This window comes from Saccostrea cucullata, unplaced genomic scaffold (assembly GCF_032062105.1).
Source record: "Saccostrea cucullata isolate Sc308-1 unplaced genomic scaffold, CSIRO_AGI_Scuc_v1 ctg1186, whole genome shotgun sequence".
NCBI lineage: Eukaryota > Metazoa > Mollusca > Bivalvia > Ostreida > Ostreidae > Saccostrea > Saccostrea cuccullata.
The window spans coordinates 50,688-65,478 of NW_026928251.1; the positions used below are offsets into that span (position 1 = coordinate 50,688).

The 14,791-nt window shown below is 33.0% G+C and overlaps 1 protein-coding gene and 1 long non-coding RNA gene across 4 annotated transcripts; one reads left to right on the top strand and one right to left on the bottom strand.

Moving 5' to 3' along the window:
- Positions 1–1,750: 1,750 nt before the first annotated feature.
- Positions 1,751–9,230, bottom strand: LOC134276909 (uncharacterized). 3 transcript variants are annotated; one of them, XM_062759187.1, is made up of 9 exons: positions 9,033–9,228; positions 7,239–7,339; positions 6,852–7,083; positions 6,445–6,561; positions 4,666–4,741; positions 4,487–4,569; positions 3,215–3,243; positions 2,444–2,528; positions 1,751–2,211 (listed from the first exon to the last, which is right to left on the bottom strand). In XM_062759187.1, the coding sequence occupies exons 2-9, from the start codon at positions 7,302–7,304 to the stop codon at positions 1,847–1,849; spliced, it is 1,053 nt and encodes a 350-aa protein (XP_062615171.1). In that variant the 5' UTR covers positions 7,305–7,339; positions 9,033–9,228; the 3' UTR covers positions 1,751–1,846. The 3 variants fall into 3 exon arrangements, with proteins under 3 accessions (XP_062615171.1, XP_062615172.1, XP_062615170.1); XM_062759188.1 differs by lacking the exon at positions 7,239–7,339 and having other exon boundaries at positions 9,033–9,230; XM_062759186.1 differs by lacking the exon at positions 9,033–9,228 and having other exon boundaries at positions 7,239–7,380.
- A 1,717-nt stretch (positions 9,231–10,947) lies between these two features.
- Positions 10,948–12,103, top strand: LOC134276910 (uncharacterized). Its single transcript, XR_009994139.1, has 3 exons — positions 10,948–11,171; positions 11,381–11,515; positions 11,630–12,103. It is a non-coding gene; the product is annotated as an uncharacterized LOC134276910 (long non-coding RNA).
- The last annotated feature ends 2,688 nt before the right edge of the window (positions 12,104–14,791 follow it).

Here is a 14,791-nt window from a genome sequence, read left to right on the forward strand (position 1 = left end):
TCGAACAACCCTCGTATTAACCATTTCAGGCTAAAAATCAAGTCACAATAGTTTTGATTAGCAAATACATGTATATGAGGCACGCATTTGGAGTTTGCCCCCTTTTCTCAATGTCTTCTGTCTCAGCTGTTTTTGGATATATCGTTTTCGACTTATCAGTCTATAAGTCTCAATAAAAATCCCAGAATCGTAACGCAAAGCAAGGTCAAGGGAAATGATTCAATGAAATGCATATTTAGGAGGAACAGGGCCTTTCGCTGAAAAAATTCCTGTCAATGAATTTTTTTTCGTATTTTTTATATTACTTATTTAATATGTACTTAAGATTTTAAAACCGTCTTGTCATGGGATTTCTTGACTTATCTAAAAGATTTTGACGCACAAATACGACCCTGATTAGAGTTTGTATTTAATTTCATATAGTATATAGTCATTTGTAAAAAAAATTCTGTCGATAAATATTTCAAAGTTTATGATTGAATGTTAGTCCTTCATTTTTATTATTTACTGCATCAATAACATAGGGTGAAGATTACCTCAATATCGCACAGGACATCGTTGAATTAGACGTAAGCATGATAAAAACGCTTCACGTTTGTATTTTCAGAGTGCGAGAAATCAATTGTGACGTCACACGAAAACATAAACATTCAAAATTATCTAGATATAGAGTCTCTGCTATTTAACATGAAAAAGTATTAATTAAAAAAAATCTGCTTCAGAAATTTATCATGATACATTGACTGTAACCTGTTTATTATGAAATAAAACTGTATGTTTACTTGATTGATTGATTGTATATTGTATATTGTTCCCTCTCGAGAATTTTCACTCTTACGGAGACGCAACTACTTGCCGGTGAAGAGCTGCAAATTTTGTTCTATGCTCGGCACTCAGGGCAATTGAGCAGGGAGGGATCTTTTTCGTGCCAGCACCTACTGCAACACGGGACCACGGTTTATACAGTCTCATCCGAAGGACTGGTCTCCACGTCCCACTGTGGGATTCGAACCCGCGACGTAAGGATTGACTCCTTACTTTGCGACTCTAGAGCAGACGTTCTAACCACTGCGCCACGCGGACAACTGTGTGTACTTGATCTTGCTGTACTGAGAATTTAAACAGTACGTCTATGACGTCACTGACATCAGACTGCAGGGCAAAGAGAAACAATTGTGTGGATTGGACAACTTCACAATATCTTAATGATGGCAATATCTTTAAACATTTTATTAATGATTTTTTCTAAAAGATTCCCACTAAACATTGAGGTACGTCACCAGACATTTGTGCAAGATATCAGAAGGTAGTGTTCCTTTTATATAATTCTTGTGGGAAAACACTTATTTTTCTTAAATAATTTTTTGACGTTTCATTTTTCAAACGATTAGAAACTGGTTTAAAAATCAGAATGTACCTAAAACTCTGAATAATTTTAAACATTAAAAAATATATACAAAACGGATATTCGGGCACCGAATCACCTGATCTTAATATTAACTATCTGGAAATATTTTTCATAGGAGTTACTGAACTTATATTTGTGAATATTGACACTTGATTGCTTATCTATGTATCCTCTCATAAACAGTATTGGCTATTGCAAAATTAAACTTTTCCTAATGAGATCAGAACTTCTCCTTTAAAGATCTGACATGTTAAGACAAATACTACTAGAAAATAATAATGTGGCAAAGTTAAACTTTCAAAAGGGATTTTTTTATAAACCTCGTGATAAGAAATGGTGTTTTGTTTTACTAAAATAATAAATACTCGAAATGTAAAGAAACCATATAATTATATTCCAGTTTTAATTTTATTTGTTTATCTAATCAGTGTAAACGTTTCAGGTAGGATAAGATAATGTTCTTTTATGAGAAGGCCTTTTCTTTTTCCCTGTAGATGTAGGGACAGATTGTGCTGACGGAAATTGGTCTCTGGACTCGGATCTTTCGCTATTGGACATGCTGGTCTGACTGTCTCCCTTTTGGCGTCTCATTTTGTTGCAAGCAGCACACTGTATTCTTCGAATAGCGTTTTTACATTTTTCCTGCTGTCCTATTTCTAATCCAAGATTCTGCAGTTTGTCATTATCCAAATTAAGGAAGGTAACAACACAGTCAATATGGTTTTGTTTAAATAATTCCTCAACGCTCGTTAAATGAAAGTCGTTGATAACTTTATCAAAGCTCTCCTTATCAAATCCTGTAGCTGTAAAATATGTCATTGATGATTATTTGTGTTTTAAGACAGTTACCAAATTGATTTGAGGTATGTAAAAAAAAAATAGAAATACATTTTCATTTCTCTCATCAAAATGAAATTAAGCCTGCGATCCATTAGATAATTTTGCTAAAGAGATACTAGAAGTTAGAGTTTAATACGATTTTGAATTCTTACAAAATTGAAGATATTCCAATTTGATATTATTATTGCTTTTTACCGTCATATCCTGTGAGAGAAATATCTGTTTCCTCGTTTGTGCCACTTAGTAAGGCCTGGGAATTTTCATTTTCATTCTGATTTTCCTGCAAAATTTTAGGACTTTCTAAAAGATAGGGTACCCGTGATGCTGGATAAAAAGCAAAGGGGTTCCGGCAAATTTGAAATTTATTTATTTGGGATAGCTGGATTGAGGGAGTTGGTCAAAAGTTTCTTTTTAAGGGATGATGGAAGGCAACCAGTCTAGCTATCAATAAAATTTTCAAACTTTAGTTAAAGAATAAATAAATTTCATTCAGAAAAGAAGTGCAAGGAGGCGGCAGGCCTCAACTCATATTCTACATCAGTCTCTGAATGATATGTTCAGTGGAAGTTGATTGAGAGTCAAATTTCATCATATTAATTTTGAGTTTTCCTATCTATTTAAGCCCTATAAAGGAAAGCAGATAAGTTGGATCTCGGAAAATGTTAGGAGTGGGCTCGGTTGCAATTAAGGACTGAACGTCATATGCCGAATAGACTCTTTATACGAAGAGAAATCTTATTTGGCGTACATTTAAAACAAAAATTGAGAAACAGTGGAAGGAGAGTTAAATGGGCACTCTACAGTGATCAGAAGTAACCAGGGACATGGAGCAGGCTTTAGAAAGAGAAAAGGGCACGTCATGTATAACAGTTCATTTATTTTGGGCTTCAACATCACCTGAACGATGTTCATTTAACAATCATCAATCTTTAATTGCTATATTTTAAACACTTGCTGCATAATTACAGTATTTTTTCCTTTTCTTATTTTGAAATCTGAAATGTATTAAAGTTACATGTGTTTGTACATCACACAGACTTGACACGAAAGCTTATCTCATGGAGCGCCCTAGCACTTTAAGGAGCAGAGACACAGAATTGAAGTTAATATTTTTTTGTATAATATCACGACTTTCTCGTATATTATAATAAAATTTCTCACGAAAATAAAATAAAAGCTTCTTTCATCTTAAAGTTATTGAAACTTCAATTTTTCGGATGGATTTGATTGACACATCCTTGCATTTTCACAAATTTTAATTATATTCTTCATACGTAGGAAAAGTGGCAATCTTGATTTTAATAAACGATATTAAAATTTAATCCAGAAAAAAAAATTATATTCAGAATAGAAATGTTCGAAGGCAAAACCCCTTCACAAGTATCATCTATCCGTCCTTAGTGTTGTGTACAGAGTTTAGCAAATTGAACACACCAGTGAAACGTACACAATTTTTTTAAACAGGGTACAAGCTCTGTTGTTGTAAATGTTTACGATTCACCGGGTGTGTTCAATTGTTGATATCTGCTGATCACAACTGCACGTACTGACAATATAATCTGTGTATGTTTTGCTTTCGAATATTTTTTACTATGAATTTCTGGATTTTAGTTTAAATATTTGTCATTAGTACGCAACAAGGTTGTCACTTTTTCTATTAGTAAGTATAAAGAATAAAATAATTTTTTTTGAAAGTGCAATGATGTGTCAGTCAATTCCATCCAAATATTTTCAATAAATCTTTCAATAATTTTATATGAAATAAGATTTTTAACGTATTTCGTATGAAATGTTATCATAAAGAAGATATTTACTTCAAATCTTTGGCAAAAAATGAGTTTCATAATCGACGTAATAAAAAAAAGCACAGGATTTGCAAAACATTAGAGTAACAAGAGGCTTTTTGGCCACCTCGATCAACTAAGTAGATTGGCTAGGGTAAAAATAGCAAAAATCAGTTCAGTAATGAAAAGTTAACACGGATGGGGGAGGGGGCTTGAGATTTGCAACATGTATGTGACAAGTTTGGTTGATATTTGTCAAGTGATTTTTGAAAAGATGCTCAACATATTTAAATTCATAGAAAACCCATTATTTACGACAAGAACATGAATAAAGATGACAAACAAACACTGAACAAATTTCAGAGTGAAACATATAAAACTGAAAGGTAAAGACAAGCCTCTTAAAAAGATTTATTTACTCTTCAAAGACAACAAATATACAAAATAAAGTTACCTTGTAGTCTTCTGCACAATTTTTGCGTCACCACTGTCATTATTAGGCCAACCACAAAGGTTACAATAGGCACGACAACAAACCTGAACATTGTGTCAAAGTATTAGTTTAGGAATATCCATATGCTAATCATATTTTATTTCTTTTCAAAAGAACTTTTCGAAAGAGAAAACTTATACCACACTGTATTTATGTCACTTCCTCCTGAATTGGATTTCCTCTGCCGGTGCTCTATGAGTTCATAGCAGCCTGAAACTGTCACAAGAAAAAAAAAACATTTCCAATATGAATATTTTGTATACTTACAAACGTGCATGGTATAATCATGATATATATGACGATAACGAACGGTGTTCAAGCTTATAAGTCCATAAACAATACAAAATCAGAGTAAAACAAACACACCCCCTCCAAAAAAAAAAACAACACCAGAGCTGGGACAGGTGGAATGGGAGGGTCAGCACGCCATGCCGACCGATCACACCTGTCTTGTGCTCCTTGTCATAATCGTAGACCATTGCATCTACCAAAGAACTGTAGAAGTCTTTAATCGAGACTGTTGGTATTTTTTTTTTCAGCAACTTGTTTGTGAAACAAATAGCTCACTTAAGAAACTTTTCGATGCGGAGAGCAGCTATTCTGATTGTACACACAATTACTCTGAAGTTGACATAAATAAATGCTTGAGTTTATGATTTTAAATATCTTTCTTACTTTTGGAAACCAGGTCTTCAAACAATCTATCGGAATTTTTATTGGTACTAATTACGCAAGTTATTAGTAGACCTTTTTTGTATTCATATGACGCAGAATTTGTGCAAAATTTTATGCGTTTAAAGAAAAAAAGACTTGCTATGGCCTTTCACTTGACACTAAGTTATATCGACGAGGTATTGTCAATTAGCAATGGTAATTTCAAATCCTTTGTCGATACGATATATCCTGGTGAGCTTGAGATAAAAGGCACTACAGAGTCTGACATATGTTTCATGTTTGAATATTTAACTTCTGTCGTCAGCTTTCACTACTTATGCAGCATTATACCTTCATCACCTGCATACGGTGTTTATATTTCTCAGGTCATTCGATACAAAAGAGCATGCTCTACTTATCTAAAACAAGGAAATTTATTGACTAACAAGTAGATGAAATAAGAAATATAACTGTCTCGTTTAAAGTCTTTATTCCATAAGTTCTTTGGTCAATACAATGATTTTTCAGCAAATACAATTTATCATTTAGTCAAATGTTGACTGAAGTTTTTAATTCTTATTGTCAGTCCATTGTCTATACACTTAATTGACAACGGATAATTCCGTTATTTCTCGATAATGACAAGGATGGGTGTGACCGGTTGGCAGGGGATGCTCACTCTTCCAAGAAACGTATGGAGAAAAATCCATTTAACAATACAAAATAGGAGCAGAGCAAACACGGACCTCACAACTTCGGCGGGGATGAAGGTATATTTGCAGTTTAAGTAATGGAAGTTGACAATTGAATAGTTAGAGTTTGGTTGTTATATTACAATTAACGTCTTTTTCAAGTAGAATAATATGAGAAAGATGTGTCAGATTTTGTGGTTATCTTTTATCCCAAACTAACCGGGAAATATCGTATCGACATCAAAATGAATAAAGCCATTGTTAATTGACAAAACGATATATCTTAATGTCAGGTTAAAGTCCACAGCACGTGTTTTCTTCTTTACACGTATTAGATATTGGACAACTTTTGCTTCATGAATACAAAGGTAGACTTAGAATAATGAATTGGTCCTTCTCCTTCTCTGTTCCAATTTTGTATTGTTTAATGGAATTTCGAGCTTGAATACTGTTCGTTTTCACCCTATATTTTATGCTAATGTTTTTAGTAAAATTAATCTAGATAAGGTATAAATGCATAGAGTACCAAAGAAAAACTGTCTTCACTGTTTTTATATAACAATTGCAACATACAAGCTGATGAGTTCCAAGAAGCAAATCCAATAGGACAAGGGTCTGGAAATTTCGTACAAGAACTATCAAATATCTGCTGAATTTGTAGTCCTAGCGTGTCAAAGCCAACACAATATTCTGACAATACAAAAGAAATGGCATTTATACTTTCCCTACACAGCACTTACACTACATGCACTTTTGTCATTTAAAATCTTAAGAAGCTTCACAAAATGACACCTGTTCCTTTAGCTTAATCACTTTAACTATTGTATTGTTTTTCATACATTTTAAAAAAAAATCTGATGAAGATTTTAATTGAAAATGCTTGAGCTATAAGGTGTCTTTCGGTTCTTTTACAGTGTATGTTTTTTTTTAAATTTAAAAGTTTACTTTGGGTTATATAATATTACTTTTATTTTATTTACCCTGGGAAAAAATGAATGGTGCACAAACTTCCATCAAAGATCGTCTGTTAATACTGAGTACACAGTGATACTTAAAATGTTCTGGCTTCGTACAATTTTGGGAAAGCGCAATGATCTCACAGTTTTTTCGCTGTGTAGCTTCTTCAAGTTCTTTCGGAGTCAAAGGACATTTCTGGACCTCAGTTTCGGTCGGCTGGGAAGCGTAGCATTTCAAGGCAGAAGAATTACAAACCTTTATATAAAGAAATCGTAAAAAAAAGGGGGATCAATAACTTTTAAATTTATGATTTGAAATACATTAATAATTTGAAAAAGAGAAGAAAATGATCGATTACTATTCACGGGACGCAATCACATACAAAATTATGCTTCCTGCTCCCACATTACCTTTGAAATACACGTATACACGACAAGGATCCATGAGAAAATACCTGTACCTCGAAACTGAAACATTTTTCATTTCTTTCTTAGTCTTCAGGACAAACGCCCTAGAAAGATTAAAAACAACAAAATCATTAAATAGTAACACTTATTGACTTTTTTTTACTCTACATTAAAAAATATTTACTTACGCTAAAAAAAATACTAATAGTATGACATTCACTCTTTTCCTCAGCAGAACAAACCAAAAAAAAAAAAACAAACAAACAAAACAAAAAAAACAACAACTTACAACAAAAAAAACAACCCAAAACAAAAATTAAAAAAATCTTTTTTGTCCGAAAAAAGTTTATGATATGATATATGCTGAAAAAAGCAGGTAAACAAACAGAAAGATCTTATATATTCCTCACCAATAAAGAAAAGTGACAGAATATTTATTTCCTGTCCAGTGAATGACAAATTAAATTTTTTTCAATATTTATAACATTTCCAATAGAGTGTTTATAGCCAAAATCTGCCACCCCAATTAAATTATCTTCCCTTTATGATCATATAACATTCTTGGATGAGTCGATGATGGTATGGACTATTTTGAAAAGTTGGTCATTGAAATACATCACATCAACTGCTAGCAGCAGATCTGTAGCTCTCCGAAAAAATATATATTGATAGACTGGAGAGCTACAGTGCCACCCAGTGAAAAAACTGTATATTTATTGCGCACAGTGCGCTCGGTTCTTGATTAATTCTTCCAAATTCTTACCTCAATTGCAAAAAATGGAAGATTTCATGAAATTCCTATCTCCTCAGTCAAGTACTCTCGTAGTTGACACCTGAACGAAGCACATTGAAGCATATTGGACCGAATTATCTTTGAAACCAAAATGGCAGTATAAATAAGCGAAATGTTCGATGATTGCAATATCGGGACCAGGAGGACCATTAACAACAATTATTAGGAATGTTTTGTTGTGGAAAGAGTCAAAGAATATGTTAGGAACACACGGTTAGTAATATTTTGAGATTAGAGTTTTAAAAACATGGAGAAATAAATCGAAAACCGAGCGCACTTTTTTGTGCGCAATAAATATACAGTTTTTTCAATGGGTGGCTCTGTAGCTCTCCGGTATATATTTTTTCGGAGAGCTACAGATCTGCAGCTAATCAACTGCAAACTGGTTAATTATTTACTCTTAGAAAACCTGATCAGTGTACAATTATTCCTTGATCGAGGTGACCAAAGAAACAAACTGCAAGAACTTTTCTTTCCTAATGAAACGTTGAACGACTTTTACCCGTCAACCCACATTGCTTTTCAATTTGAGTTCATTTTTTTTCGTTCAATAAAAATTATCTTAAGTTTTTTAACAACTATTTTTTGACAACTACTTCTTTCTCGGAATTAGCCTAACTGGGCTTTCGTACTTAATATACTTACAGTACCATAATTATCATATGATACGCCAACCTGCTTAAATTAATCTTAACATAAACGCGTACGAATTCTTTAATGCCCAGCGGACAAATAAAAACAATAAGTAGTTTAACGCTCATGCTGCTTTTAGATTCATACAAGGCAAAGCGCATATTTGAAATTTCATAAAACGCATGATCCTTTATGTGAAACCTTACCGGATTTAATAACAATTAATGAATGCACATTAAGGCTGATAACTTTAAAATTCCTAATAAACACATTCAAGTGCAGTTTAGTGTTGAAAAGTAAATAAGTCTCTGTAAGCGTCTATCATACAGAGAGAATATACAGAAAAAAATTGCTGTTGAATTACCTGGTACCTTACAGCGCATCAGATATTTTAAATGTCTTATTTTTAGCGTTTTAACTCCGAAATACTACAAGGTAACTGGGGATATTGTGTTTACTTTGTTTCGTTATCAATAACAAGTAGAAGGGAATACCCGTGACGTGTTCACTCGTGAAAAAAAAACGGCAAGATAACCCTTTTCAAGTTCATTAAATTTCATTTTAAAGTTTTAAGCACGTTAAATTGCGTCATTGATCATTTATGTAAATCAAAGCTCAGTCCGTTTCTACCTCTCTGTGGAATCGCCTTATGATAGACAGATTTAAAGAACCAATGAACCAATGCACTGATTTGAATCACTTTTTTTTTCAGATAACATCTATCTGTATAAAAAATTTGAAACAAAAAATCAAATGAATTATCACATCCTCTTGAAAGCATGGGCTATTGTGCATGACATGACAAAGATAATATGAGATTAAAACAATAGCCCTACGGGCCGCATCGCTCACCTGAGCACTGGCTAGAAAAAAGACCCAAATATCAATTTAGTTTTAAAAAGCTTTAATGCATATAAAAGGAACCCGGCGTACTATCCGTAAAGGAAGAGGGAGAATGAATTGAACGAAATTGAATCTACACTCGCTACGTACATATTTTTGACTGACTTTTTCCTACCAATGATTTAAAGAAAATTGAATCAACACCACAAGGGGATACTTTCATATGACCAATCATGGCTTTGCTGTTCTTGAGAAGTTTTCTGAAGATTTTCTCAATATGCTGTTAACCTAGTATTATTCGCGTCATTTTTTTTTTCGCGATTCGTCAGTTTTATATCAATCCGTGACTATAAATAATCGCAAATGAGGAAACATTCTTCAAAAAAACAAAGCAAAAAAAATCGCTTCGATAAATATTCGTGAATTAAAGAAGGTCGCAAAACTTGCAAACATTTTTTTACGCGAAGAAAAGTTGGTTTACAATATTCGTATGTAGAATTTTGATTTTCACCATAGTCCTAGCATAACCCCCGGAGGAAATGATTTGATTGAACTTAAATGTACAACGCCTGTAGATGCTTCCATAAAAATGTGACTTATCGAGACTTGGCTAATTCTAGAGAAGAGAAGTTTTGAAGATTTTTCCTATATATTCATTTGTTAAACATTGAGCGACCATTTTGGCCCAACCCTACCATTTTGGGGTCATGATTTGAACAATCTTGAATTCACACCACCTGCAGATGCTTCCATCTAAATAAGACTATGTCTTTGCTGTTCTTGAGTAAAAGAATTTTAACGAGTTTCTCTCTACATTTTTTATGTAAAATTTTAACCATTCATTGTGGCCTCGCACTACCTTCGAAGGTCATTATTTGAATAAACTTGAATGTACACTATCTGAGGATGCTTTCTCATGAACTACAATTTTCCTGGCTCAGTGGTTATTTAGAAAGATTTTTTAAATGCCATTAATTTTTCAATAATTCATAATTATCGCCCCTTCGAAGAGAGTCTGGCCCTTCATTAAATAAACTTTAATTCCCCTTACCAAGGATGCTTTGTGGCTATTTTGAATAAAATTGACACAGCGCACGTGGTTCTTGAGCATGCCAAAAATTAAACTGATTTATGACTTTTTTTCATTTAAGATGTAGATATATAGGTATACTAGTTTGCTTATCCCCATTTGTTAGAAAAATTCTTTCTTGATCCAAACTCTTCTTAATATGTTAAATATAAAATAACATAAATCCTTTAGGCTGTTAACAAATGAACCATATACATTATGCTTAATTGTTGCATCAAAAAGGAAATTGATAAGTTTATCAATTGCTCTCGCCTCATTTTGCATCTCTAGTTTATAAACATGTAAAATGTGCTGTAGATTACTTATAATTTTCTGTGTTAACCTATGTTTCTGGCTGTCCACCTCATACACATTTTGCGAAGGGTAGGTAAAACATGAATTCTAAAAAATTTTGTTTTCAGAAGATGAAGGGTAAAATTGTATATTTTTAAAATGTTTTTTAAATTTTTTTCACAAAATATAATGAATGGATTTTTTTTTAAAAAGATGTTTTTTAATGAATTTATATACTTTAGACCAAATGGCCCAGCATGTTGCAATGGCTTTATGTGGAATACAAATGTCGGAGAATGTATAAGTATGTACATTGTATAGTGGTTTTTAAGTTCCTTTTTTATGCATTGATGTTTCAAGTAAATTAAGATCTATGCAATTTCTCGTAATAAAGTTTTATGGTTTTATGAAAACATTTAGATTAAAAGTTTAATTCTAATCAAAATAAGATGAGAATTTGACAAAAGAATGCTTTCATCGATGAGCAATTGTCTATAACATATTTTTCTATAGAGTGTACCCTGGAGTTTAGAGGAATTGCTTGCTCATTAAAGTGTTTATATCCAAATTATGGTGAAAACTGTCAATTAAAATGTCTTTGTTCCGTGGAAGATTGTCACTAGGCCTTTGGTTGTAAAGATCAACAAGGTACATTTAATTTCATTCGAATTGCATATTTTGACTAAACATATTATGTAATAAATGTGCTATTTTAAAATAGGACATTTATGAAGAGTATTGTATTTCTTATCTATTTTCCAGAACAAGAGATAAAGACAACGACTACCATATTTTGGCAAAACATCATAAGTAAATTTTCTGAAAAAAGAAATCATCGCAACCAAGACATGCTAACCTACATAACCTCAACGGAAGCCAAAATGCATTCGATTTCAACAATTCCCGAGAGTGATATTTACATATCAAGTGAATTGTCGCTGTCCATAGTTTTACTTTCTGTTGGGATTCTCGTAGTTTCTATCTCTGTATCAGTATTTTTTATAAGGAAGACTAATAATTGCAGCAGAATTCTAGGAAGACCCAGAACAAATTTAGAGCTACAAGACTTTAATGAACAATTTCCGCAACCGGAACAACAAATTTCACAGCCCAAAAATACGGACACAATTTATGAAGAAATACCGGAAAATACAATAAAAAATTATTCATGTTATGACATTAATTTATGTGAAAATGACAAAATACGTTCTACAGATCAGGATGAAATAAGCTTTATAGAACCATTAATTGAAGCGGAAGTCCCCGTACATTGTACATGTACCAGTGATTCTAGACTGAGCTATCTTACTGTGGTATACCTTAATAAATTGACGGTTAATTTATAAGATAAACTGAAAACCGTCTAGATCATGTGATGAAACCAATTAACCTCTATACTATAAGTCAGATAGATAGTAATACCTCTCTAAGAATATCTACAGTCTACAGTGGCGGCTGATCAAGCATTTATGTAAAATTATTCCTGTTTTAATACCCAAAAATTTGGTCAGCAGGGGATGCTCACTCCTCCATATAACCTGATCCCAGTTCTGATTTTTCAGAGGTCCGTTTGATCTTCTTTCATTTTGTAACGTTTTATGGACTTTGATATTGAATACTGTTCGTTATCTTCTTATCCTTCCTAAATTATATCTTCATTCAAAAATATCGAAACTGGCAATCAACCGATACAAATTCAAAATCTCTTATATAGTCCATGAGCCAGGCCACGAATTTTTCGGTATCGGTACCATCTCGGGTGAATAATTTTCATAGTAAATTTTTGAAGGACATACATCTCTACCTTCAGAAAATGTATGAGAGTATTCAATTGATTGTGGCTTTAATGGTGTATCAGCTGTTTATATACACCAACCCAACTTGTTCGTTGTCTCAGCTGTGTCTTTGAAAGAAGAAGGTTGGGTTTTAAATACGCAATTTCTATCTTATTTCGGATGATAATATCTTGAAAATTCTTTTGAATGCAGATCATGCTATTACCCTGGTCAGTTATAATTATTCAATATTGGCTCTGTAATGAGCCGTGTAAATTATATAGGAATATGATTCTTGATCATAAAAGTGGAATACGCAATTTTGAAAACTGTGACAATTTTCACACCAAAAACATATTACATGGTCATTTTATTTAAAGAATTTTTATCACGTATTAGCATTTCAAAACATTATTTCAGTAACAAATATATATAACTTGATCTAATAGTAAATCTTTTTCCCTATCCTAAAAATGAAAATTGAAAGAAAATTCCCTTGATTTACCCTGTGTGTATATTCTTTATTTACTTAATAAAGATAATGTGAATATGTAAGATTTCTTGTACAGTCTTTACGTAAAATGTTTTATTAGTCCCCTACCGGTGAAACCGGAGGGGACTATAGGTTTCCTCTGCGTCCGTCCGGCCGTCTGTCTAGCTTACCGTCCGTCTGTCTGTCTGTCTGTCGCCGTCTGTCTGTCAGTCTTGGTTTTCCGTACTTTGTTTCTAAACGCTGGCAGATATTGAGCTAATTTTTGGTACGTGGGTGTATCTTGATGAGTTACAAATCAAGTTTAAATATCTTTCTTATTCAATGATTTTTTTTACGGAATTACGGCCTATTCAATTTTTCAGGGTTTTCCGCACATTTCTCCTAAATGCTTGCAGATATTGAGTGAGACTTTACCAGAATTAGTAATAGATCAAGTTTCCATTTTGTTCTGCTTAATTGATTTTTGGAAGAATTATTGCATTTTTATTTTTTTTTAATTCTATAATTTGGTTAAATATAGAGTTCGTGTTGCACTACATTTATGTCGTGATGCACTCAATTTATGTTCTAAACATGATTGTCATGAATTGAAACTTCTTGTTGGATAGCTTTTATAAATTGATTAGTTATAGATCAAGTTTTCATTTTGTTCTACTTCATTGCTTTCTGAAGGAATTGTGGTATTTCTATTTATTTTTTTAAAAAAAATATTATGGGTTCACAATAGGGTTGATGATGTACTAAATTAATGTCGTGATGCACTACTGGATTAATGTTCTAAACGAGATTATTATGATTTGAAACTTGCTGGATTACTTTTATAGTGACAAATATAGATCAAGTTTGATTTTTTCTGGCATAAAATTGTTGTTCAACCATGTAAAATAAGATGTTCTGATCAAAGCATTTGTGTGTGTTAAATGGCATTCAAAGACGTCACGAGTCTTTCTTTGTAAGGCAGATCATTCATATTCAAGTAATATTTAAAATGTTCATATTTAAGTAACAATTTTTCATACACAGGCTCTAATAAAATGACACCACAAAGAGAAAAGGGGAATCCGGTAGGGGACATGCATTGCTTATGAATACTCTCAGAATGCTTGTTAGTCCCCTACCGGTGAATCCGGAGTGGACTATAGGTTTCCTCTGCGTCTGTCCGTCTGTCTGTCTCTCTATCCGTCCGTCTAGCTGTCTGTCTGTCCCCGTCTGTCTGTCTGTCAGTCTGTCCCACTTGATTTCCGCACTTTTTTTCTAAACGCTGGCCGATATTGAGCTGATTTTTGGTACGTGGTTGCATCTGGATGAGTTAAAGATCAAGTTTGAATATCGATCCGATTCAATGAATTTTTACGGAATTAAAGCCTTTCAATTTTTCAGGGTTCCGCACATTTCTCACATACGCTTGCAGATATTTAGCTGAATGCTTGTTTATTTAATCTCATGCTAAACCATCATGACAATGGACACGTGTATGTTCATCTAAGTTAAACGTGTAATATATTATATATTTTTGACATCAAAATTAAGCAACATATATGTACAATCATATATGTGTTTTGTGGGCAGTGGGCTGTGTCTCTCGACCTGGAATGGCCTGACGCCCCTTCCCTCCCTCCACTAGTCCGGGTAGAAGGAACCCGTACACTCTTAAGG